The sequence below is a fragment of the Microtus oregoni genome, unplaced genomic scaffold, assembly GCF_018167655.1.
Source record: "Microtus oregoni isolate MIOR12 unplaced genomic scaffold, Mior012 000077F_ref0000221, whole genome shotgun sequence".
NCBI classification, from domain to species: Eukaryota; Metazoa; Chordata; class Mammalia; order Rodentia; family Cricetidae; genus Microtus; species Microtus oregoni.
In genome coordinates, this window is record NW_024544029.1 from 1191328 (window position 1) to 1219093 (window position 27766).

The 27766-nt window shown below is 39.5% G+C and overlaps 1 protein-coding gene across 3 annotated transcripts in view; it reads right to left on the bottom strand.

The window, feature by feature from the left end:
- Window positions 1-27766, bottom strand: part of Nell2 (neural EGFL like 2) — a 319609-nt gene that overhangs the window by 160734 nt on the left and 131109 nt on the right. For all 3 annotated transcript variants that reach the window (XM_041642655.1, XM_041642656.1, XM_041642657.1), the window contains 2 exons: window positions 8062-8153; window positions 4825-4927 (listed from right to left, as the gene is read on the bottom strand). In XM_041642655.1, coding sequence (XP_041498589.1) covers window positions 4825-4927; window positions 8062-8153 — 195 coding nt within the window. The remainder of the gene's footprint in view (window positions 1-4824; window positions 4928-8061; window positions 8154-27766) is intronic.

A 27766-nucleotide genomic window follows, 5' to 3' on the forward strand; every position in this document is an offset into this window, starting at 1 on the left:
TTTCTACCTATGTATCATCACAATTCGAATTAAACACAGGCATGATAGTCAGAGAAGACACAGCTACTCCAGCAAGTGACCTGTTTCTGAAACGAGTGAAACCACACTGAAGTTGTTTTACCATCTGTTTTGGGGGCCCACACAGTTCACTTTCTGGCCAAGCCAATAGAATTCAGTGTCTACCACACCACCACTAGCAAATGCTAATGTAGTTAGATGTAGTCCAAAAGCTAAGAGACTTTCCTAGTGTCTTCTAAAGTGTAGATCAAGGTGCAGAACAAGCAAATAGAATTCTAATGCCAATGGCCTTCTTCGGAGGCAAGCAGGGTCAGTGTGTACAAACAACTGCCGTGCAATGAAGCTAAAGCTGACTATCACTATAATAACATTATTACTAATACACAGGTACAGAAAGTCACAAAAGGCACTGCTGAATATTGCAGACAGTGGGAATTGTGCACAAGGGAAAAGAGAAGTCACACCCTTTCCATGTTGCTTCCTTACTTTTAATAAAGAAGTGTGAGCAGGTAATTGTCTTGTAAACAGAGGCTGGGAATGTCAAGGGAGAAGAAGACAACAGAAAGGAAAGTTGACATAAATCCACACACAATGCGTGTGTCTAGGGTCCTTCCTCTCTCGTGGAAGCTCTGGCCTGTGCCTGTTGCCCACTTCTTTCAAATGTTCCCAACAATAGGATGGGGTTCCTTGCTTGGATTCTCCTTCCTGTTGCCGCCAGGGGTGTCAAAACAGAAAGCCTAGGGGACAGTGTTGGCTGGTTTGATTTGGTTTCTTACCAATGCCCAAACCTCCAGGGGGAAAATGACCATTTTTGTCTCCTACTGGGCTCAGGGACACCTAATTAACCATTGCTGACCTGAATGTTCATTTGCATGTGAACACTGAGTCTTTAACACTGGGCAGGGTGGGGAAGAGTTTGCTGAAAACTAGGGGTCAATTCTCACAGATGAATCTGTCAAAACAAATGTGCGAGAGTTGACTCAAATTTAAGAGTAGGGAATTGGACTTCCTCCCCCCGAAGTGAAAGTATGTTGGGACAGTTCCTTTACTTGTCCTGCATATATGACATCAAAAAAGCCTGTAATCCTTAAGGGGCTATTGGCTGTAGTTTCTGTCCCGCAGGACCGAACAGAAAGCCCTGTCAACAGGGGTTTTGATGTTTGAAGAATGGCTAACTCTAGGGGTACTTGTTGATGCATACCTGTAATCCCAGAAGCTAGGGAGGCTGAGGCAGGAGGATTACAAACTGAAAGTCAGGAAGAGCCATGTAGGGCCCCTATTGCTAACAGGGGGAGTTAGGGACAACTTGAGAATTTTAGTTTGAGTTCAAGTATTAATCTAATCCAGACCTTCACAGTCTAGGCCGCTTGATTTACCATGAATGTTTGGAAAGAGAGATGTCAAGGGTCCCACTTCATATCAGTTATTCCAGAATATCAGAGGCGAGGAAGCATGGCCTGTTCTGTCACTCTATGTAAACACATTTCAATGTGGACAATTTCAATACAGAGTGATGTCTTGTGATTAATACTCCATTTCTTCAGTAGCTTTTTCAAACTTTAAGTTCAGAAATGGATGTGACCAGAATGATTCTTACCACCTGGACACCTCAGGTTAACTTCTTACACGACATCTGTCCCACTCCACTCTAACTAGCTACTGTGTGTTCACTTACTCCCTAAGCAGCCCTCGAGCGGGAGATTGAGGACCTTCACCACTGCGGTGTGCTTTCTGCTGCTGGGACTAAAACGCTCTGATCAAAACCAACTCAGGGGAGGAAATAAGTTAATCAGGCTTCCAGCCCAAGGCCACAGTCTATCCCAGAAGAAAATCAGGGGAGGAAAGGAAGGCAGGAACTCAGAGACAGGCCCACTGCTATCTCTGGGCAGCCGGACCTCTCCCTCACAGCCAGGGAAGTACAGAAAGAAGCGTGGAGGAATGCACTCAGGTTCCTGTGTAGTTAGCTTTCCTAATACACCAGGACTTCCTACCCAGGGAATGGGCAACTCACAGTGGACTAAGACCTCCTACACCATTTAAAAATCAAGATAATCCCCCCAAGGCATGTCCACAGACCAATCCAGTCTCTGCAGTCCTTCAACTAAGACTGTCTTCTCAGCTGGCTCTAAGCTGTGTCAAGCTGACAGATGGTTAAAGCCAGCTGTGTCACAGTTTTTCATGGTTTCCTCTTGTCTATGTTCTAGTCCCTTGAATCTTGGCTGACTTTTGACTGCTTTGAGCATTGGAATATAGGAGAATGACGCTATGTCAATACCAGATGTCCATAAAACCCTCAAGCCATCATTTAACAAGTGGGACTAGTAACCTCAATGAGATAACATGAGGAAATGTCCTGAGGTTCTGGAGAGGGGCCACTGTGACTATGCTTGGCTTCTCGGCCACGTCTACCAAGATCTTAAACCAAGAATAAGGCCACCCTGAAACAGTCAGCCCTGCCGAGCTTCCAGCTAACAGCACAGAGCAACCTCAGCCAATATCTGAAGAAGTGCAAGCTTGCCTGACTGTCTGACCCAAGCGTTGAAATCTCCAATGACAATATCATCTTGAAGTGCTGAGTGGGGAATGTTTGTTCTACAGGAGCGGGTTTACCACCCCATAACATGTGGTCCTGCTTACACTAGCTCCTAAGTCACTCTAAAACATATTTTGTTAAGAGAGCAGGTCAACTGTGTCCGCATGTCAGGGTCAGGGTAAGAAGCATTAGTTCATACTACTTACTGCTGCCAAAACTGCTCTGGTCAAGCTGCAGACTGAAAGCCTCAAGTGAAAAGACTAAAGTGAGTATTCCTGAGTCTTATCAAAATTCAGATATGCCCTACCCAGGCACTGAGTCGGGACTGTGAGGATAAAAGTTCGAATCATCTGCACTGTTTGTCTGCTTGAAGGTAGGTCCAATTAGAGGGCTCTTTTATTGCTAAAGGATATCTTGATAGTTCTTGTCTGAGAAGACCAGGTCTTCAACCATAATGCGATTTCTAAAGAGCCGCATTCAGAATAGAGATTTTTAAAGTCTTTAGGGAGGGGAGCTGGCAAGATGGTTCAGAGGGCTACGGAGATTGCTGCCAAGCCTGTAGACATGAATTCAACCCCTGAAACACATATGGTGGAAGGAAAACACCAATTCCTGCAAGTGTCCTCTGACCTCCACACACTTCTGCGCTGTGCCATGTGTATTCACAGGTCTACACAGGTGTACATATGCACACATACGCAATAAATCAAATGTTGAAAATTTAAAACCCACTCTTTAATGGATGGGAAGGCGTATGAACAAAACAAAATGAAATCAAAATTAAAACAAAACGCACAACTCTGCTCAAAACAGGGGTGGAAATAATTTTACATCTATTTTTAAGGATGCCAGTTTTCCAAAGGGCAAATTTACTTTTTCCTTGTAAGTTTCACTTTACATCAGCACGAAGGATGCTATCTCGACACATGCTCACATTGCAACTGGAATGCTTACTCCATTCTAGGTACATCACGGAGCACATCAGCTACACTCCACACATCATGCGAGGGTTTAGGTGCAGCGATGAATACAAAGACTCAGGCCTTCCCTGCAGTGCACAGCCTGCTGCAGGAAGTGGACACACATTGATAGCCTCAGGTTAACAAGGGGCAGGACTGATAATCCCATAAGGAACAAGGATCTTAAAGAGTCTATGTAATTAATTACTTCATTTTCGTGCTTGAACCAACAAGTTTAAGAACCTCCAGCCAAAGGAACTCAGTGCCTCCTGAGGTAGCTCATCACATTTGTGAACAGTTTTGCTGTTTTCTTACAATGAAACAAAATTCTAGGACTCTGGTATTTATTGGTACCAGGTTTAACATCCCAGAGACAACACAAAGGAAGTGATGATCATCCACGCATTCTCTCATCTTGGTAGTCTAGAAGCCAACGTATGACGAGGGGCGAGACCTGATGCAAGCAGGTAATTTGATGCAGTGCGTTTCTGCATTTAGGTCAGCTGCAGAAACAAACCGAGGAGAAAGGAGGGCAAACCTATCAGAAGGATAGCTAATTCAACACAGCCATGTAACTTGCTCCAGCAACAGTGAGCCAACTCAGAACCAGGACTCAGGTTTAGAGGTCAGACCTGGAGACAGGTACAGGCATATGGCAAAAATGCCTGTGCAAATCTCAGTTATAATTCAACAAATGGCTCTGGGCGTCCCACTGTGTAGCAAATTCAGGTAAATGATATTAATTTTTGAAATGATTGATTAAATTTGCTCACGCATGTCAGTTATACTAGTCCCCTACAATAGTTCTTGCACATAAATCTTTTAATGTGTTTTTGTTTTTAATTGGCATCTAATAATTGCACATATTTTGGGATGCCTTGTGACATTTCAATAAATGCATGCAGTATGTAATGATTTGAGCCGGGTAATTGGTCTATCTATCACCTCAGACACATTCCATTTCTTTGTGTTAGAAATACTTAAAATTCTTTCCATTAGCAATTTTGAAATACCCAATTAATTGTCAGCCACACATCTCTCACGGTGCTACATAGCATTAGAAGTCACTCCTCCTATCCAAGTGCGCCCTTGTGGCTGGCAGCCATCTCTCTCCATCACTGACTCTCTACGCATTTCTAGGCTCTGGTAACCACTATGCTCTTCTTCACTTCTTTGATGATATTTATTTTTTAACTTCCACAGGGAAGTTTAAGTCTGTGGCGTGTACTTTCTGTCTCCGATTTGTGTCACTTGTCCCACTCCCATCTGCGTTCTTACACAGGAGTGATGTCGCTTTACGAACTAACATCGTACCTTTACAAACTTTGCAGCAGCTGTGAGACAGGGCTATCTGATGAGACTCAGGACAATCCAGAGCTGGGCAGCCGACGTTCTCGACCAGCTTCATGGTCTGATCCTGTAGGACAACAGAAAAGAGATGCCTGCGATTCCCTGAGGACTTGACTGGTAAGTGACGATCAGAATCGGACAAGGTTCTAAGACACTAGTGAATTTGTTTCCCTAATGACCTCCAGCTGGACCAAGGGATCATCCCGGCATGGCACTCACTTCCATCTGGAGAGCCCACACAGCAGCCAGCAGCCCTGAGAGTCAGAACCCAACACAGTTTGTAGCCATGTCTGCAACACCCAAACACCTAGATGATCCTGGAAATGTGTGTTAGTTTTCCACCAGATTTGTAAATACAAAGACAAGCATAGCAAAGAGAGCTTGGATTAGAGTAACAACACACAACGGCTTCAACAGACTCGCAACAAACCAGTAAAATTAACTGGATTTTTGGTATGAGATTGTTTCAAATTTCTGTTATGAAGAGTCTCACTGGATGTCATGGTACACATCTGTAATCTCTGCATTTTTGAGGCAGTGTTAAGTAGAACTCTGTGGGGTCCAAATCAGCCTGGTCTACACAGCAAAATCCAAGCCAGTGAGGGTTACACTATGGGACCCAAATGTATGTGTCGGGGAAGGGAGGTAAGGGAGAGAAACGCTGACTGTTTCAGCTGACTTCAGTAAGGAATGCCAATGTTCTTCCTCAAAACTACTAGGAAAAAGAGGGTCACATGTGTGTCTTGTAGGCCAATGTTTAGCATATTTTTCTGGCACAAAAAAGTTGGGAATCTTAAATGAAAAAAAAAACACTAATGTAAACTTATCATCTTCATCATCATGTTCTAGAAAAAAATAAGTGAAGTCCTCTCAGGAGACAGCAATATGGAATTTACTTTTAAACATCTGGAATAGCCACCCCCAGAACCAACAGTTGGCTCCTTCTGAAGGGTTCTCTTTGATCATCACCAAGGATCCTGACAATGCCAGGAATGTTACCAGTGTAAAAGTAACAAAGTAAGTCTCAGGGCTTGCAGGCTTCCATTCTTAAGTTCTGTTCAACAGTTTGGGTTTTTCATATCCTCGCTGAGAACCTCTTTAATGAGGAAATACACATTTCAAAAATTGCTCTTCCTGACTTAAATATGCAAATCAACCTCTTTTGCGAAGAAAGCAGCATAAGATGCTCTCAAGCACCGGCCTCCCTTCGCGGCTGTGGTCATGTCATCTGGGGCTCTTTACATTCAAACCATGGCACTGTTCTATGCACCTCTTAGAGCTGCAACCCCCAGCATGTGTCTTCAAGTTCACAAAACTGATAATAATAAAGAAAGCATCACTAGGACTGAGAGTCTGCAAGATGGAAACATGAGAACTCCGCCAGTTACTCTAAGTCATAAACACAGGGCAAAAGGGCCCAAAGGAAAAAGAGGCGATGGAAGCCCTTAATGACAGGGATTTAGTCAAGAACCACAAAATTTTAGATTTGATCGGGTTGTGCTGTCCAATCCACGGTCACTAGCTACATGTGGTCGTGAACGCTGTAATATACAAAGTTTTTAAGATGTTGCTCACAGTATGACAAAGGAATGGAAAATTTGTTACATTAACTATTTTATAACAAATTTCATATTGAAATGATGTTTTAGATATACGGACTAAATACTGAACACTGAACCCAACACATTGTCTTTGTAGCTCCTGCTCCTGATGGGCAGCAAAGAGTTAAGAGCAGAGGAGACGGCTTCTTTTGTTTAAAAAACAAAGGGCATCGCTCACCAAATGTATACTGAACACCTGCAGTACTGCCTACAACCAAACCTCTAACTGAGCTCATTTAAAATGAAATTATCGTGCAGCACATTTAGCATCAAGTAAGCAACTAGTGAATATGTGTCCCACAATAATCGATGTTATTAAACTCAAAAACACTGAGGAAGAGACATCAAATGCTCTCAGTGGCTTAAATGTACAGCTTATCTTTCAGAAAGATAGGCCACATTTAGAGACCAGCTGGAAAATGTCTAAATATGTGTCAAACTGCATGCTTCTCTAATTCTCCTTTCCTTGTTTGGGAATGACTGGATTAACCCCAGATCTTGTAGGCTCCACAGTGAGATTGACCCCACTGGCAGCAGCAAAGGGTGAGGATGCTGACAAGAGATCCCACCTGGAGACAGGATGGAGACAGGAGCACATTCCTCGGCACATTCGTATGTCTTGATCCTCTTATCATTAGGATCTGACCCACACCATAGGAACACAGATTTTAAACAAGAGAAGTCTCATGTGTGTGTACTATAAACCTCCATCCTTCCTGTCTCAGGTCTGCCTTTTAACCTCGCTGACTTTCTAGTCCTCAGGCAGTCTCAAATGGGTGTACATGAAACAGACCTTCTTTAGGGTACCATGTACTGTGCAAAAACTTTTAGGATTTCCCTTTCCTTGGACCTCGATAATTCTATAGCTAGTAATTTATTGACACAGACTAAATCACTTGTTTTTAATTTTAATATTTTGTGTGGTCTCTAGATTGTCAAATCCATGTACAAGGGACATCCAACAGGGAAACTATAGTTCAAATGATAACCAGTTTTGACTGGTTCAACATTTTTCTGTACTCTGTTCTTTGACTTTGTACCTGAAAAGCCAACCAACCCTATTTCCCATGGCTCTTCACACTCCTATTGTAAGCTATGGTGGTGTCCTGTGGCCTTACTATAGCTCAAGTTGCCTTCCACAGGATGGGAGATGCTGTACAGTGTTTGCTTCAGGGAGCCATTTAAAATCATCATCAACACCATCTCTGCACAACAATTAATGTTTACTATATCGCTTTATGTTTTATTTCCCAATTAGCTGAGTGATATTTCTCATCAGTGTCAAAATCATGGGAGTCAGCAAGCTCGATCTATTGTCTCCTACTTTTTCCTTGCAACAACAAACAAGTAAAAAGTTTTCCTTTTCATAATACTGATTCGACAAGTAACATTTTCATTTGTTGCAAAAATTGTTTTATAACAACTAGCTTATGTGCTTCAAAGGATAACAGCAGTTCTTTCCTGTCTAAACTGAGACTGCTATTCAGACCCTCCCTTTGATTTAGGATCTGAAAGGAGTATTGGGAGAAAGTTTCACAGAAACATTCCCAGTGTTTATGGAATCGAGACCAGTCTGGAAGGCCCCTGAGAGCAAACTTACCTTGCATTCATAAAGCACACACATTCCAGAGGATGAGTAAACCGTGTTGCGTTCTCCCTCAAAGTAGCTCCGTCCTTGGAACTGGCAAATTGCTTTAGAAAAAAAGAGACACACATCGAAGCTTTGTTAGGAAACATGGGTCAGAAATGTGCAGACCATTTTCTTACTATTTTTTTACTTGTTACTATTCTTTTATTCAAAGTCATTTCAATGACTAAAATCGTGTATTCAGTCTAGAGTAAGGTATATAAACCTTAATTAGCAGCATGAAAATTAAGTTGAGAGAGTGAAATGAGGCACAAAAGGATAATGAGGGATTTCATGTTACAGAATGAGACTCTGGCAAGGACCTTTGGACTCCGATGTTTTTAAATGCTTAAAACATATTATATATTTATATGAAAATGTCTTTATGAAACCCAGTACACCAACAATAAATATATGCAAATAAGGAAGAGAGAGACAGAGAGAAGGGAAGGAGGGAGGGGGGAGGGAGGAAGGAAATGATGGCCAAGGAAGCAGATCAATGTCTTGTTCAGCCATCATCAGAGAAATTTCCTCCTGTAGCAGATGGGAACAGAGACCCACAGCCAGAAGATATGCAGAGAGTGAGAGAACTTAGAACACTAGGTCCTAAAGGGAGTGTCTCCACTCAGAACACTAGGTCCTAAAGGGAGTGTCTCCATCTAATCCCTCCCGTCAAAGCACAGGGAACCCTGAAGAAGAGGAGGCAGAAAGGGTATAAGAACCAGAGGGGATGGAAGACACCAAGGAAACAAGGGTCTCTAAATCAACATGATCTATACACCTATGACCTCACAGAAGCTGAGCTGCATGCACAGGGCATGCATAGGTCTGCATCTGATGGGGTCCTAGAGCTGAAAGGAGAAGTGGACACATGTCCCATCCCTAACCAGGAATCTGTCTCCAATGGATAACCATTTGCAAATGAAAATATCCTTTTTTTCTAAGGGAACTCCCTAGGGAAACAAACTACTCTTTTTTTTTTTCACATTGAGGTGGGACCAAAGCCCTCCCTCCTATGTCTAGGTTGAGCAAGTTATTCCTCCAAAAATAATGGGTTCCAAAATGCCAGTTCAAGTACTAGGGATTAATCCTGGTCCCACTGGCAGTGGTCCCACAAACTGCCCAAGCCACACAACTGTCATCCACATTCAGAAGGCCTAGTTTACTTCTATGCTGGTTCCCCCGCTATCAGTCTGGGAACAGTGAGCTCCCACTAGTTCAGGTCAGCTGTTTCTGTGGGTATCCCCATCATGGTTTTGACCCCTTTGCTCATATTATTGTTTTTCCCTCTCTACAGCTGGTCTCCAGAAGCTCAGCCCAGTGCTTAGTTGTAGATCTCTGTATCTCCTTCCATCAGTTGCTGGATGAAGGCTATATGATGACAATTAAGATCATCATGAAAGTAATTACAGGGAAAGGTCAGTTCAGGCACCCTCTCCACTGTTGCGTAGGGTCTTAGCTGGGATCATCTTTGTGGATTCCTGGGAATTTTCCTGATGCCGGGTTTCTTGCTGGCCTCATAATGGCTCCCACAATGAAGATATCTCTTTCCTTACTCTCCGTCTTTGTCCTTCCCCCATATCAACCATCCTGTTCCCTCATGTTCTCCTCTTCCCTCCCCTTCTCTCCTCCCCCTCGCCTTCTGCTTTTCCTTCTCCCTCACCACCCAGCTCCCAGTTGTCTCAGGAGATCAGAGAAACAACCATGGATACCACTGGGAAGGGGAAATAGACAGGAAACAAACTACTCTCATGAGTAGACTTCCTACCCAGCAATAGATTACCAACAGGAAATTAATTAACACTATTTTTGGAGGTTCCTTATCTCATAAAATGTTAGGGATTTTTACGATTTTTACCTTATTTTTAATTTTTATTTTACTTATATATTTTCCTCTCTTTTGACCCTACATGTCATATATATATATATATATATATATATATATATATATATATATTACAGTGGTGTGGGAGAACTGTCTGTATTCTGTCAATCATGTTTTAAATAAGTGCTGATTGGCCATGCAGGAAGTATAGGTGGGTCAACCAGACAGGAAGTAGAGGCAGGGCGATGAGAACAGGAGAATTCTGGGAAGAAGAAAACCCATTCCTTCCAGTCCTGCCCAGACTACCAAAGAAGCAGGATGTGATCTGCCCAGCTGAAAAAGGTACCAAGCCATGTGGTTAACATAAATAAAGATAATGGGTTAATATAAATTACAAGAGCTAATAAGAAGCTTAAGCTAATGGGCAAATCAGTTTATAATCTTATGGAGATCTCTATGTGATTTTCTTTGGAGCTAAATGGCTGTGGGACCTGGTGGGAGGACAGAAACCCCAACAAGCCAGCCCTTATGTTACAGAATGGCACCCACGTGGATAACTGCATCCACAGAAAGCCTGAGAAAGCTTGGAAAAGAACAGAACAAAGCATGTTTTCTTGGTAGCAGCAGTTTCTTGGGTCTGCTCTGCTTGCTAGAGGCAAGCAAGCGCTCTCGTCAAAGAGAGGCTTCCTGACTCAGCTTTAGCTCCAAAACCTTGCATCTCTTTTAAGAGGTCCTGCCAAGAAACACTTAAACGGTGTTGATAAAAAGCTGAGCGCATGCTTTTCAGTTTTCAGCCAAAGCAGGAAAAAAGCTGTGCCGTTTTAAAATGTCAGCTTTCTGGGCCATCCTGCCAGTGCAAACTCTGACTCTTTCAGGTAGGCAGTCCAACTACGAAGCATTTGAGTGTGGTCTGTGAGCAGAATGCTGCAGCTTGCTTGCTGGCAGGGACCTTAAAATGCCATAGAGTTGTGACAATAAATGTGGTTACAGCCAGTACCTCAGCCATGAGGCTGAAATTTCAGAAAGCTAAGAAATGGGCTGGATCCATACCGAGCCATGTGGCTAACATATACTAGAATAATGGACTATATAAGTTATAAGAGCTAATATGAAGCCTGAACCAATCAGTTTATAACCCTATGTGGACCTGTGTGTGATTTTCTTTGGGACTTGCCGGCTGTGGGGTACCAGGCAGGATGAAAACCCCAACAAGCTGGCCCTCATACTACATTATAGCTTCAAGTTTGGTGTTTTTAATGGGATGCCTGAGTTTACAAAAGAGTGGGATTCTACATATATACCTGTTTCTTGTGCCCTTTCTTGGGCTCTTTCCCTTCTATTTCTTTGTTTTGTTCTATTCAAATGTGTTAGTTTTGTTCTCTTATTATATTATTTTTGTCTTACTCCTTAGAAGCCTGTTTGTTTCCTAATGAGAGACAGAAAAAAATAAATCTGAATATAGGGGGAAGTGGAGAAGAACTGGGAGGGGTAGAGGAAGGGGGAACTGTAATCAGGATATATTTATTATATGAGGGAAACATCTACATTCAATAAAAGAGGGAAAAGGAAACAACAAAGCTTGCAGCTGTTTAACTGCCCGATGGCTGATGGATGACATTCTCCTTATATCCTAAGTGGGCACTTGGGTGGCAACAAATGCCTGGTGTAGTTTAATATGCTGTAGAATTTTAAGACAAATTGGGAAGGTCTTTTAATTACAATATGCACATGTAAGCTTTATGCTTTTTAGTTTATACTACTTTACATGAATATTCATGAGTTGGGATACCTCATTTAAGACATTGAGATGAATTAACATGGACCTACCTTGCTTCCATCTCAATGACAGAAAACATTTAAACATAACTCAGAAACACAGAAGTGAGTTGTAATCAAATAAGATACATAGGTCTCCAACCAGTTCTCTACGAATCTTGAAAATACTTACAATTAAATTAATAGAAGCTGCTCTTACTTTGATATGATCATTTCTACACTGCCAATGCTGACTCTTATCTGGGTTCCTGTCACACTACAGCAGCCTAAACCTAGGATCATTATCTGACTTTAGGTTTTAGACTCTAATCCAATTGTTCTCAGTCTTCCTAATACTGTCACCTTTAACACAGTTTCTGTTGCTACTACAGAACTGTAATTTTGCTACTGTTATGAGTCGTAATGTGATATATCTGATATGCGACCCCAGAAGGGTCATAACCCATAGGTTGAGAACCAGTGCCTAAAGTGACCTTTGACTTGCAGTTTTGCACTGTTTTCTGTGAAAGGCCCTATCATAGACTCATAAATTCCAAGTAACATACCAATACCTCAAGATAACTGAACTGGTTTGGATACTGATGAAGATGACTGACTGACACAAACAGACCCTGAACTTTGTTCCTCATATGTAATAAGTCCCACCTTTTATTTTAGTCATATGGAACTTATAATGTCAGCACATCCTTTTAGTTCTATCTATAGAAATTTTACAAAAGTGTTTTACTCTTTGAAATTTATATTTCCTCTCATATTTAAAAACATAACTTGCCAATCGCCATTGGCAATAGTGAAATAAGAAATATTTGTACTAATATTATCATATAAATATTAAGTGTCAAAGTTTGTAGCCTAACTTTCAAAATAATTAGCTGTTTATTTAAAGGCACACATTTAAATAACAGAATATATGCACATCTTTAAAAAGCCAAGTGGATCCACTTACTCAACTTGTATTTAAAAACTTAACTACATAAGTACAACTACTAGAGAATTGGTTATAAATTTTTGGAGCTAGCTAAAAAATAATACAACTTAATTATATAAATTACATTACTTAGAAACTGTCTGAAAGTTGCTCAGTCATGAATATTTATAATGAAATGACTGATATGTCAGCTGTATACCATGTGTTACATTATGAGCTAAAATAACATATGTGTTTGCTTAATAAACCCAACTGATTGCTAAATATTTCTTCCATGTGTGACTTAAAGTATGCTTTTATCTTAGTAAATGCCACAAATCCAGCATACCAGAATCTGGTCAACCATACACTTACTTACATGGAATACATCCTGTATTCTATAAGAGAATGAAAAATACAACTTTCTAATTTGTGCTCAGCACCTGAATTCAAAGGATTCAAAGCTTACTACACAACGTGGTAAGTCCAAGGGTGGGTAAAAGAAAAATCCTGGTGCAGGAAACCATTTGGAGAAACGACTCCCAAATTTCCAAATGATTGTTTATAAATGTTTATTTTCATTTTAAAAGGGTTGGTTATAAACTATAATGGTCATGGCTAAGTTTTAAAAGAATTAAATAAATAAATAAATAAGAGGGATATGATATACAGATTGCATTGGTATGGATCTTGGTCTATTGATATAAATGGTACATTTTGTTACACTGTATATATATATATATATATATATATATATGTGTGTGTGTGTGTGTGTGTGTATGTATACATACATAGATAGATATATGTATATATATTTCTACTCTTGTTTAAGGCATTATGTTTGTGCTGTTCATTTAAAAATGTAATGTATAGTTAAGAAATACAGATTAATAGATAGTTATCTATAATAGTCAAGCATGGAGTTAGGTTAGGTTTTCTAGATGCAAAAGGTATATTTCAGATTGATAGGCATTCTTCAACCCTTTCAAAGACCTACAGAATATGGTATTTAAAATGTTTTGAGAATTTAGATATTTCTCAACAGTGAGACATGTCTACTTATGGCAGCAACCACTGCTTCAGAGAAGTTAATGGGAATTGAAGAAATTTGTTAAGGAATTTGCCTTCAGTTAACAGAGCTAACTGTCCATTTGTGCAAGAAACTGTTCTTGCTTGGACTGCTTGGTATTATGCTATATGAACTGGGCATGCAGGACCCACAGAAAAATGACTGCTGAAATTGCCTAAAAAAAGGTGAGACAGTCCTTCAGGGCTCCTGCTTCATGAAAGAGTCTGCTAGATATTCTGCAGGGCACAGAAGAAAGTGACTGACAAACTGCCAAATAGGTGAAAAAAATAGTCTTTCATATTTCCTGCTTCATGGAAAAGTCTGCCAGATACTATAAGTCTATAGGCTGAAGATGGATGACCCAAAGTTACAGAAGAACTTCGGGTGACTATCCAGGCACTGAGATGTCTCTGTCAATTCTAGAGTTTTGGAAGTTGCTTAAAATGTACTTCCTGTTTATTTAGGTAAGATTATATCCTGCTTGCGTCCTTGATGGAGTTGAAGACAGATAGCTATACTTACAGTTTTCTTTAGTTATGATAAAAGATAAATTAGATATGAAACTTTCCAGATACAAACAGACTAAAGATTGTAAATGTAATTCTTGCTTGATAACTGTTTCATTATATGTAATTTTATTATGTTAAAGTGAAAACTTTCCTTTGTACTTACACAGAAAAAGGGAGATGATATTGAATGTCCCTATGTATGCTGTTAACATATTTTATTAGCATTGGTTAATAGAGAAGCTGCTTTGGCCTATGGCAGAGCAGAATATAACAAGGTGGAAAATCTAAGCGGAGAGAGGAGGAAAGAAGGTGGAGTCAGAAATACACCATATAGTTGCTGAACAAAAAGATGCTGGAGCCACAACTTTGTGGCAATACACAGATTAATAGAAATGGATTGATTTTAAGATGAAGAATTGGCTAGAAATATGCTTGAGCCATTAGCCAAACAGTGTTGTAATTAATATAGTTTTGTGTGATTATTCAAGTCTGGGAAGCTGGGAAATTAAAGCACAGTCTCTGATGATAATGTCTGGTACTCAATAAGTAGCAGGACTCATGATCCCTGTCATCACTATTTAATAGATATACAGACTCACACATAACTCATTTTAGTACAAGTAGAGCTGGTACTATCTAATTGAAGAATTAATAACTACTAAACCAACAGGACAGGATAATCAGTTTGAGAAGAGTGACAAATAAAAAGAGGCTGAAGAAGAAATTACTGAAGGTCTGGTCAAGGACCCAGCTTCTTGACCACTGCAGGTCATCTTCAGACTGTGTCTAACTAATCAATAGGAGGAGGAGAAGGTTTCACTGGAGTGGATCTGAGTTATGCTGCAAAGCTGCCTAGGAGCTGATCGTGGGCTAGGATCAGTCACTGTAGAGGAAGAGGCAGTAAGGAAACGTGGCCAGTTCCTTCTCTCTAGTCTTTCATTTTCTTTTGCCAAGGTCTCACATTGTAAATACCCATACAGAGCTAGCTGTGAAGCAGACCAGGACTATATCAACCACAGAAACCAGGTTCCCAGAATTCAGGGTAGGAGAGATGATGGAACTGGAGGTAAGGAGCTAAAAAAGGTTGCTCACTGTGGATCTTTAAGAGGTCTCACAAGAAAAGGCTTAAGAAAGAGCAGGAGAGAGAAAAATGCTTGACAAGTTTTGAAGAGAGAACACTGTCTTTAACTTTTTAAAATGTAGACCCCAAATAAGGGAGAAACTTGTCAAAAAGCCATAAGGTAAAATGTGGAAACTGAGACCTTGGAAGATCAAATATCTAACAGAGCAGAAAAAATGGGTTAGTTATCCATCCTGTTTTTAATCAAGTCCTGCCCATGGAAGTCTCAAAGTCTCAGAGATGGAGCTAATTCCAGTGGACACTGCAATGTAAGACCAGCTCCAGATTTCCAGAACCGAAGAGCATCTGCCATTGACCACTGGACTACCAGTACGCATCTTCACTTCTCCAACAAAACAGCGAGGAACTTTGACTTTGTGACAGTGAACTCTGTTTTAATTAAATTGCATGCATGCATCTATGATCACAGAGGCTTCCCTTCTTTCATAATTTCAGCGTATATCTGTCAATGTGCCTATGTGCATATACAACATTAAGTTCCTTGTGATTCAACTCTAGATGCTTATGCTTCAAATCATTCACCTGCTGAAAACCCAATATAGCAATTAGGACATATTTTCAAGAATCCATGTTGAGCTACTGTATTTCATATAGCTTATTAAAAGAAGTGAAACTTCACATACTTTAATATATGAATCACCTAAGAAGAGATATGTTTATTCATTCAGGCATTTCACTCTGCACATGAAGCAATTACCCCTTTCTGAAGTCAGACTAGGCCACAGCACTATGGCTATGTCAACTTCATGTTTTCATTGATGGATACTGCTGTTTGTGTAACTCACAAAATTACCATTAGAATCATGAATTTTGTGATTATGTCACCAAGCATTTCACAAGCACAGCCTGTTCAGAATTAACTAGCAACATTCACAACGCCTTGGAGAAATTTAATAGGTTTATGTAACAATAGGCATACACATTTGACCAAAGCTATAATAAACATCACACACTGCGTTACTAGTACCATAATTATGAAAAATCTACAAAACAAATTCATGCTAATTACTTTTACTCTCACCTATTATCACAATGCAAATAGCAACCAGAAAGACTGGAGAAAAAACTGATGCAAAACTGACAGTTGTCAGTTATTAAAAAGTGGAAAATGATTTATAATCACAGATTGAGAAACAGATAAGTGAAAGAAGCCAGTAAAACTGTGAAAATTCTAAATTGCACAATAAAATCCTGATTTACCGGTCTTTAAAGCAGAGCTGTGAACTATAATTTCCTCCAATGAATTTCAAATTAACTTCTACAATCTGGCATAGAAAAAAATTAAAAAACAACTGAAATATTTTAGAATATATAATCAAAAGGGTAAGCCATATTTCACTTCTAAAGTCTGTTCAGTGACTACATATTTAGTTTCTCTTTTCAATCAGTGAATTAAAGCTATATGTATTTATTTCAATTTCACAACACCTTTGGTGTGATCCAGTCCAATTAAAAGTTAGCCAGCCACTCTATAATGGGACACAAGACTTATTCCACAAGAGAGAAGCCATGCCTGGTACCAAGGGCTCGTGAGGTCATGGATTTAGAGGACAACCTTCCACCACCACCAGGCCAGCATAGCTAATCTCTGGTACAGTCTAAACATTTGTCCTTATTGGATCTTACAGCCACAGATCAGAGTAGTCTTCACATGTTGTCTAGGAAGCTTCTTGTAACAGGCAGAGCCCATTAAAGAAAACCCAGCCAATCAAAATGCAGAGCTGTGGAGCCATCCACAAAGCACTCCTACACCTAACACCCAGAGGACATTGCAGAAGGAGAAGAAAGATGGTGAGGGGCAGAGGATCAGAGTGTTGGCTGTGATATTGTGTCTCCTACTAGTACCCGAAGCCGCACTGATAAAGTCCCAGCAGTATGACCGTGACTGCCTAAACACGAGCTGAGCAAGAACAACAAGAGACATGGCATAGTGCGCGAGGGAAAGCTCTCAAGGCCTTAACCTCACAGACAAAGTAGGCAACAAAGGAGTGTGGAGAGTGGGAGAAATAGCACACCGATTATTTCTCCAATACTTAATTGTCAACCCTGAGAACACATATGAGTATCATTATATAGACTGAGCAGGTTATATTTAGAAATATGTATATGTAATATGCATTCATTTGTCTTTTTTTAATTTATTTATTTATTAAAGATTTCTGCCTCCTCCCTGCCACCGCCTCCCATTTCCCTTCCCCTCCCTTGATCAAGTCCCCCTCCCTCGTCAGCCCAAAGAACAATCAGGGTTCCCTGCCCTGTGGGAAGTCCAAGGAACCCCCACCTCCATCCAGGTCTAGTAAGGTGAGCATCCAAACTGCCTAGGCTCCCACAAAGCCAGTACGTGCAGTAGGATCAAAAACCCATTGCCATTGTTCTTGAGTTCTCGGTAGTCCTCATTGTCTGCTATGTTCAGCGAGTCCAATTTTGTCCCATGTTTGTTCAGACCCGGGCCAGCTGACCTTGATGAGTTCCCGATAGAACATCCCCATTGTCTCAGTGTGTGGGTGCACCCTGCGCGGTCCTGAGTTCCTTGCTCGTGCTCTCTCTCCATCTGCTTTTGATTTGGACCTTGAGATTTCAGTCCGGTGCTCCAATGTGGGTCTCTGTCTCTGTCTCCTTTCATCACCTGATGAGGGTTAATATTCAGGAGGATGCCTATATGTTTTTCTTTGGGTTCCCCTTCTTATTTAGCTTCTCTAGGATCACGAATTATAGGCTCAATGTCCTTTATTTATGGCTAGAAACCATATATGAGTGAGTACATCCCATGGAGAAGATCTTCACCAACCCCAAAACTGACAAAGGTCTGATCTCCAAAATATATAAAGAACTCAAGAAACTTGACCGTAAAAGGCTAATCAACCCAATTATAAAATGGGGCACTGAGCAGAACAGAGAATTCTCAACAGAAGAAGTTCAAATGGCCAAAAGACACTTAAGGTCATGCTCAACTTCCTTAGCGATCAGGGAAATGCAAATCAAGACAACTTTAAGATACCATCTTACACCTGTCAGAATGGCTAAAATCAAAAACACCAATGATAGCCTTTGCTGGAGAGGTTGTGGAGAAAGGGGTACACTCATCCATTGCTGGTGGGAATGCAAACTTGTGCAACCACTTTGGAAAGCAGTGTGGTGGTTTCTCAGGGAATTGGGGATCAACCTACCCCTGGACCCAGCAATACTACTCTTGGGAATATACCCAAGAGATGCCCTAGCATACAACAAAAGTATATGCTCAACTATGTTCATAGCAGCATTGTTTGTAATAGCCAGAACCTGGAAATAACCGAGATGCCCTTCAACGGAAGAATGGATGAAGAAAGTATGGAATATATACATATTAGAGTACTACTCAGCAGTGAAAAACAATGACTTCTTGAATTTTGCATGCAAATGGATGGAAATAGAAAACACTATCCTGAGTGAGGTAAGCCAGACCCAAAAAGAGGAATATGCATTCATTTGTGTAGCAAGAATTAATAAAAGTATAGGCCGTGAATTAAAGAAGAGCAGGGAGGAGTATGTTGGATGGGTTCGTTGGAAGAAAGGGAAGGAGAAAATGATGTAATTATACAAAATAAAAACAAATGCAAATATATAAAATAAAAATAAAAGAAGTCATAAGAAAAACAGTGACATCCAAAAGGAAAGTTAGAGGCACCGAGAGATAACCTGTGAAACAGAATCCGGGGAGATGGGCTCTTGTTGTTTCTTTAAAATTCCTTTGGAAACCACCAAGAGTCAAAAGTCTTCGATGAAATTGTCTATTAGAGGCATCATGTCATACAAAGGGTTTGAAATCTGCGTTTCTTTGGGGCACCTTCTCAAAGATACAGGAATACTGGCAGTTGTCTCATGGTAAGACAATGACTGTTATTTGTTAGTGATATACAACTAGATTTGGCTGCAGGAGAAAATATTTCATTAACTACTATCATACATATTTAGTCATTATTACACAACTTAAAAAAAAAAAACAGACCTAAACAGAGAACTCTCAACACAGGAATCTAAAATGGCTGAAAGACACTTGAGGAAATGTTTAACATCCTTACTCATCAGAGAAATGCAAATCAAAACAACTCTGATATTCCATCTTACATCTCTAAGAATGGCCAAGATCAAAACCAGTGATGACGACTTATGCTGGAGAGGTTGTGGTGTAAAGGGAACACTTCTGCATTGCTGGTGGGAATGCAAGCGGCTACAACCCCTTTGGATGTCAGTGTAGTGATTTCTCAGAACATTAGGAAACAACATTCTTCAAGACCCAGCATACCACTTTTGGGTATATATCCAAAGGATGCTCAATCATGCCGCAAGGACATGTGCTCAGCCATGTTCATAGCAGCTTTGTTTGGCATAGCCAGATCCTGGAAACAACCCAAATGCCCCTTGACCAAAGAAAGGATAAGGAAAATGTGGTACATTACACAATGGAGTACTACACAGCAGAAAAAAATAACATCTTGCAGGAAAATGGATGGAGGTAGAAAACATCATTTTGAGTGAGGTAACCCAGACACAGGAAGACAAGTATCACATGTACTCACTCATAAGTGGTTTTTAAACATAAAGCAAAGAAAACCAGCCCACAAATCAATCCCAGAGAACTTAGACAACAATGAGGACACTAAAAGAGACATAGATGGATCTAATCTACTTTTTGGATTTTGAATATTAATTATGAAAGTTCTACAGATCGGGTCTCACAGAGCCTACCTATGAAATTATCAAAGCACTTGGAACAGGAGCACGTCTGTTTATCCATGGTGGTGGGTTATTGACGTGAGTGATAAAGGGAACATGCTCCAATAACATCTCTACTTAGACAGCTTTGCAAGAAAAATGTTTTCTCCCTTCTCCCTCAGTAACACCAATTTTGTGAACAAATGCTATTTGAAACCAACAGAGTTGCAGGGTTCTTAAATAATTCACACATTCATCAATTATACACGATTGCTTCCTTTAACTAAATCTCATTAATTGTTTGGGAATGTAGTTGTTTGCAAAACCAATAGTAGAATTTAGGGGAAGAGGTCCTGAGTGTAGGTGCCAACTCTCCTTCCCATGCAGGAACATCACATTCTCAGGATTCTAAAGGATGCTCCTCTGAGAGCCTCAATCAAAGTCCGCAGACTATTCTCCAAAAGGAGAACAGATCCTAAAATATCATAAATCCAGCAGCAGTGAGGATCCAGGAGGTAGAGAATAAAAATAACTCCCAGAATAGAACCAGAAGAAAAGTTCAAAATAGTGTGTCCAGAACAGCCTTTGGGTTATGAAGTTTAGACACTGGGAAAACAAAGACTGAGTATTTAAAGGCCACCATAAAGGGTAAAGTCTGCTGTAGGCAAGAGGAAATAAGTGCTTTTGATTCTAACTTAATTTTTCCCAATTAAAGGAGAACAAATGGGCTGGCTAGATGGGGAAGGTGGTTAAAGTGCTGGTCACCAAGGCTTATAACAAAGTTCAGTCCCCAGAACCTAATGCAAAAGGAATGAACTCATGCCCACAACTGTCCTCTGACCAGCACATATATGCTCTTTCCCTTCATAAGCATGTATGCACTGTACACATATGTATACCCATACAAACATTACTTGTCTTTTACATTAATTAACTAATGTAAAACTTCCTTGAGTTACAACCTAAAATATCCTATAAAATGAATTTTATTTAAAAGTGTTACTTTTCTGATTCCTTTTGTGTAATGTATGTGAGTGTTTTCCTGTGTGTACATCTGTGTGCTACTTGAGTGCCTAGTGCCCACTAAGACCAAGACAATGTCATGTCCTCTGGAAATGGAATTACAGACAGTCATGAGGTGCCATGTGGATGCTGGAATGAAATCCAGGTCCTCTGTAAGAGCAGCCCACACTATGAACCATTGAGCCAACCCTTTGGTCCCCCTATTTTGATCCTTGATCCTGGTCCAATTACCATGGAACAGAAGTTTTGTCTCTGTAATTTTTCATTAAAAAATGCTGCTATACAGACTGAAAATAGGGTTAAAGATGAGCAACAGATACTGGGCTTGTGGCGTTAGAACTTAACATACTGGTTCTTTTTAGGGACAATGTTGATATCCAAATGACAGACCCAAGGTCAAATCAAAATACAAGGGCATCCTCAAAGGTATCTGCAATGAAGTAAATACACTAACAGGATTTGAAACAGGCACAGCCAGCTGAAATGAGCGACACTTCATGACTTCAAGGGTTGTCCTTCCCGTGCTTTGTCAGTCATAACAGGAAGTTATGGGGAGTTCACATCCTTAATTCAATACTCTCAGATATTAAAGTCTTCCTATGCACTAAATATTAACTTCCAGACAACTTCCTAAACGAATTTACATTGTAGAAAAGAGGGTTCCCTTAAAAAAAAAAAAACAAACAACAAAACCAAACAAACAAACAAACAAACAAAAGCAACCCCCTGGGGAAAAAAAACCAAAATTATTGGTTTTCAAAAGAACTCTTGAGTTCTGCTTTGGTGTTTTGTGCAAGGAGAGTGAAAATAGTTAAACTGAGAAATACCAGGCAACTATACATGTGTCACAGTTTTAACTATAAACACTATTATATCTATAATGTTTTCGTACAGACTATTTTTTTCTGTTTTTAAATTTTTATTACTTTTCTTCTTTACAGAATAGTATATATCATGGTAGTTTAGTATATGGACCCAGTGTGCCGAACCAATCAGGGTAATTAGCATAGTTATCTCATTACACACAAGACACATCAGGCTGCTGGGACTGGTCCTCACCGCTGTGTGCAGTGGGACAGTTCTTCCCTTGCTGTGCTTGGAGAATGCTTCCCAGAGTCCCTGCACATCCCTCCTATTTTCCACTTTGTATCTAGCAATTATCACCACACCCTCCCGCACTTTGAAGTAAGCCTTTTAGCTTCCACATAGGAGAAAAAGCATATGGGATTTGCCTTTGTCTAGCTTATTTTACCTAACATTTTATCTTCCAGATCCATTTTGTCAAGATTACAGCATTCCATTGTATTTTGTGGCAATCAAATACTCCACCGTGTATATATACCTCATTTTCCTTATCTGCCACTTGTCAAGGCACACTTGGGATGATTCGTTATTTTTTATCAATTATTTTTTTCATTTATTTTACAACCTGACAGCAGCCTCCCTTCTCCCCTCCTTCCATTCCTTTCCCAACTTCCTCCTACCCCCTCCCATTCCTACCCCTCCTCCACCTGTGTTCAGAAAGTGAAAGGCTTCCCATGAGTGCCAAAAAAGCATGACATATAAAAGTTAGGGTCGGACTAAGCTCCTCTTGTTGTATTAAGGCTGGACAAGGCAACCCAGCCTTAGGAACAGGTTCCCAAAAGCCAGCCAAAGTGTTAGTGACAGCATCCTGCTCCCACTGCAAAGAGTCCCACAAGTAGACCAATTCACACAACTGTCGTACATATCCAGAAGGCTTAGCCTGCCCCATGTAGGCTCCATAGCCTTTGCTCCATAGTCTGTGAGCTCCCATAAGCAGGCCAATTGCTTCTACGAGTTCCTTCCTCCATAGTGAAGTCTTTCTGCTTCAGCTTAGACAGGTCTTGTGAGTTTGTATCTTTAACTTCCTATTGTGTCTGGAAAACTCTGCCCTTCCTTAGAGTCATTCATTGACTTTGGATTTTATAATCTTCCCACCTCTTCTTTGTCAGTGGACCCTGAATCGTGGGAGAAAGTGACATGATGTGTATCCTATTCAGGTCAGAGTACAGCTGTCATTTCCTTGTTTCTTGACCAGTTGCAGATTCTGTGTTAATGGCCATCTATTACAAAAAGAAACTTCTGTAATTAGATTTGAGAGAGGCACCACTCTATGTGCACAGTAAGAAGTCGTTAGGACACAGATTAAGACTATTTCCATTTCGCAGAATAACAGTTGATTTTCCCTGTGACCTGTCTAACTACGGGTTCTTGGCCCTGAATGCAGGTATGGGGTCCACCTTGTGGACCAGAACTTAAATCCAAGATGAAATGGTTGGTTGCCTCCATGACATTTGTGCCACAACTCTACCAGTTGGTATATCTTGCCATGCAGATTATAGCTCATATGCTTCACAGATGAATCTGACTGTTTTCTTTTCTCTTCTTTACAGTGCCATGGAAGCTAGCTGGTACAGATGAAGCTTCCAGGTCAATAGCAACTATATTTCTCAGTGTTCTATGACTTGAGTATGTGACGTCTTCAACAACAGGCCATCCTTTCAAGTTCTGGAGAGTACTCTAGAGCAATGACACTAGCCTGTGGTACTGGAGGGTGGGTCTGTGGGATCGTACTGACCAGCAGCTCCAGCAGATGGAACCATTTCAGGGATTGGGGGTCTTATTTGTTAGCCTGTGATGTATAAGAGGGGCATTGTTGTTCCACTGTAGGGCAACAGCATTTAATCTATTTTTATATGTGTGTATGCTTGTATTTTAGGAAGCTTCTGCAGTACGGTTTTTATGTAACATTTCCAGAAGAGTTTTAGTGTTTGTGATCCTCGTCACATTCCCTCCTCTCTCCTGCCCTCCCACTATCCAAACCATTTATTATCATTTGCCCCTCTGTATCATTATAGTCTATCTTCCTCTTCTAGAAAGCCCCACATCCCCAAGGCCTCAAGACACAAATATGTAAGTGTTCAATAATAATCTCCACAACTGACAGAAGACATACATGCCTAGATTGCCTTACTCAGAATGATTACTTCCAGCACCACCCAATTACCTACCAATTACATAATTTCATTCATCTTAGCTGAAAAATACCCTATTGTATAAACATTTTCATTATCTAATTAATCAGTTAATGAACATCGAGGCTTTCTCCATTTCATGGCTATTTTGAGCAGAACAGCAATGAATATGGATGAGAAAGTATCACTATAGTAGGATATAAAGTCTTGTATCTGTCTATGAGTGGTATAGTTAGATCATATGATAGATCTATTTTTAGGATTTTGAGAAAGTTCCATACTGATTTCCAGGGTGGTTGCACAATTTGCACTCTCACCAGTAATGAATCCAAAATCTCAAATAAGTTTTAAATGCATTTCTCTGATGACTAATGATGTTAAACACATAAAAAATTAATATTTGAGAACAATCTGCTTAGTTCTATATCCTATTTTAAAACTGGGTTTCCATTTTCTTGGTGTTAATTTTTTGAGGGTGTGTGTATGTGTGTGTGTGTGTGTGTGTGTGTGTGTGTGTGTGTGTGTGTGTGTGCATGTGCTCACGTGTGCTCATGTGCTAGATCTTGACCCTCTGCCAGATACATAGCTAGTACATAATGTTTTGACATTTTATAGACTGCCTCCTCACTCAAGTGATCATGTCTGTTGTGGTACAGAAGCTTCTCAGTTAGCTTCGTGTGGTTCTTTTATTAATTGATTCTCTTAACAACTGTACTATAAGGACCCTTTCAAGAAAGGCTTTCCCTGTGCCAAAACAGTCAAGCATATTTTTCTATATGTAACTATCCATTTTGACTACTTATTAAAGATGTTGTCTTTTCGCAAATGTACATTACTGTTTTATTAATTAATTAATTTTTTTTACTGTAACTTGGTAGTATAACTTTAAATCTGAGGTGGTGAGATCTCTGGTCATTTTTTCATTGTTTAATTTTGTTGTTATTGTTTTTGTTATTCAAGACACTTTTTGCTATCCTTGGACTTTTGTTTTTCCATAGAACTTTAAGTTTTTTCTTTCTTTTATCATTCTATGTTGGAATTTTCTGGGGATTCCACTAAATATACAGATTGCTCTTGGCAAGAAAACAATTTTGACAATATTAATCATAATAATCCATGAACATGGGAGTTCTTTACATCTTCTAATATCTTCAAGTCTTAAAGATCGCACTGTATATTTTTTTAATTTCTAAGTTAGATTTATTTCAACATAAATATTTGAGACTATTGTGTATAGGATGTTTCTTTGATTTCATTCTTGGTATGTTAATTGCTTGTAAGGAGTAGGCTCCTGGTATTTCTGTGTTAATTTTGTATTCTGCTATCTTGTTGAATCTGGGTCTCAGCTCTAGGAGTTCTCTGAGTGAGTCCTCAAAACCTTTTAGGTATAGAATAATTATAGAATAATATCATTTGAAAATATGGATTTTTTTCTTCTTTCCTTTCTAATTTGTATCCCCTTTATATATTTTAAGTGTCTCATTGTTCTAGCTAAGACTTCAAGTATTATACTGAATAGGAAGTGGGGGAGTAGACATCCTTGCCTTGTCTCTGGTTTTAGAGAAACTGCTTTGTGTTCTCTTTATAGCAAGATGTCAGGGGTAAGCTTCTAGTATATTTCTTTTATCATGTTAAGGTATGTTCTGTTTTCCTAGATTCTCCAAGAATTTTATCAGGAAGAGATGTTGGATTTTGTCAAAAGGCTTTTCTGGATCAAATGAGATGGTAGGGTTTTTATCCTTTAACTATTTATGAGGCGGACTATGTTCATTGTTTCACTGCATTTCCGGAATGAAGCTGACTTGATGGTGGTGAATAATACTATGGATGTGTTTGTGAATTTGGTTTTCAAGAATTTTATTGAAAGTATTTTGTGTTTATACTTGCCACCACTCCAAAATCAGCCCATAGTTGCTCCTCCTCCTTTTCCCTCTCGCTTGTCCTCTTCCTCATCTTCTTTTATTGACTGCTTTCTGGTTTTGGTGTAAAGATAATAATGCATTTATGGATATAATTTTGAAATGTCTCCTCTATTTTGAAAAATAGCTTGAGGCATATTGGTGTCAGTTTTTTGAAAATCTTGCAGAATTCTGGGATGAATTCACCTGGATCCAAACATTTGGTTTTTGGTTACTTTTTAATTACTGATTCTATTCCATTAGATAATAAATAATTAGATAATTATTTAAATTAATTCAATAAATTAATTATTAATTATACCTACAAGCTTTAAATATATATGTATATGTGTGTTTGTGATCCTATGAATTTTTTTGGTATTCATTTTAATGACGTATCTTTCATCTCTAATTTTATTAATTTTGATTCTCTCCTTTTAAGCTAATCTGAATAAATATTTGCAAATCTAATTTATTTTTTCAAAGAACCAACTCTTTCTTTCATTGATTCTTTGTATTTTTCCATCTCTATTTAATTAATCCCAGCTCTAATTTTAATAGCTCGTCTTCTCTATTTGTTTGTTTTGCTTTGTTTTTCCAAGGCCTTCAGATGCATCATTATGTCATTAATTTGATGACTGTCAATTTTTGGATGTAAGCCCACAGTGCTATACATTTTACATCTAGGATTGACTTAATTGTGCTTATTAAATGAAAAGAAAAATGTCAGAAGCTTGACTAAAAAATGTGTGGCCATCTTCATTTCAACAAGATAAACAATAAAGCAGCTGTTGCCTCAAAATTTGAGTGGTGGAAGCTAGTAACACTAGTCATGTTATTACCTGACTAATTCATCTTAATATGACTCTTTCCAGAAGCTTGCCCTGATTCTCACAAGTAAAAGAGATTTCATTTGCTCTGTATGTGAACACCACTTCCAGTGTATCTGAAAAGCAGTACCCAGGTCCTTGTATGGTAACCAAGTGTCTCTCACTAACTGTAAATATTTGAGGAGATAGACTACATTAGTTTTACAATCTCAAACATCTGCATAAGCATCTGGGACATAAATATTTGCTAGATAAATACAAGAAGTTACAATAACTTGTGGCCCAATGACCCTATTGTTAAATACCATGAGAGACACAATCATTATCTCAAATATCAGAACATGTGATCAGAGAAACCATGACCATATACCACACAGAAACCATCATATTATCTCAAGGAGAGTTTTTGCTTCAGTGTTTACTGCAGTACGATTCCTAATAGCTAATATGTGGAAATGACCAGTCCATCAACTGATGAATGGAGAGAGAAAATGTGATTATGCACTAAAGCACATCAATACATAGCCAGATAATGGAAATTTATCCAACTTTCAGAAAGATGAAAACCTCATTTGAGACGTTGTGGAGAAATCTAAAGAACATTACTCAGCATGGAATAAGCTAGACCTAGATGAAAAAATTCTGAGCAATCCTACTGTCATGATGAATGTTACTTTTCTTTTGTGTGATGAAACACCATGGCTAAGGCAACTTATAAAAGAAAGCATTTAATTGGCTGCATAGTTTCAGATGGTTAGAACCCATGGCAACAGAGCAAAGGCATGGCAGCAGAAACGGTTGAGGGATCACATCTCAAATTACAAGCAGAAATCCAGGAAAGCAATGGGTTGGCACTTGACTTTTGAGACCTCAAGGACTACTCCTAGTGACACACCTCCTCTAACAAGGTCACACCTGTTAATCCTTTTTAAGCAGTTACACCCCAACTAGGGACTAAGTATTCAAACATGTGAGCCTATGGAGGCCCTTCTCATTCAAACCAACACATGGA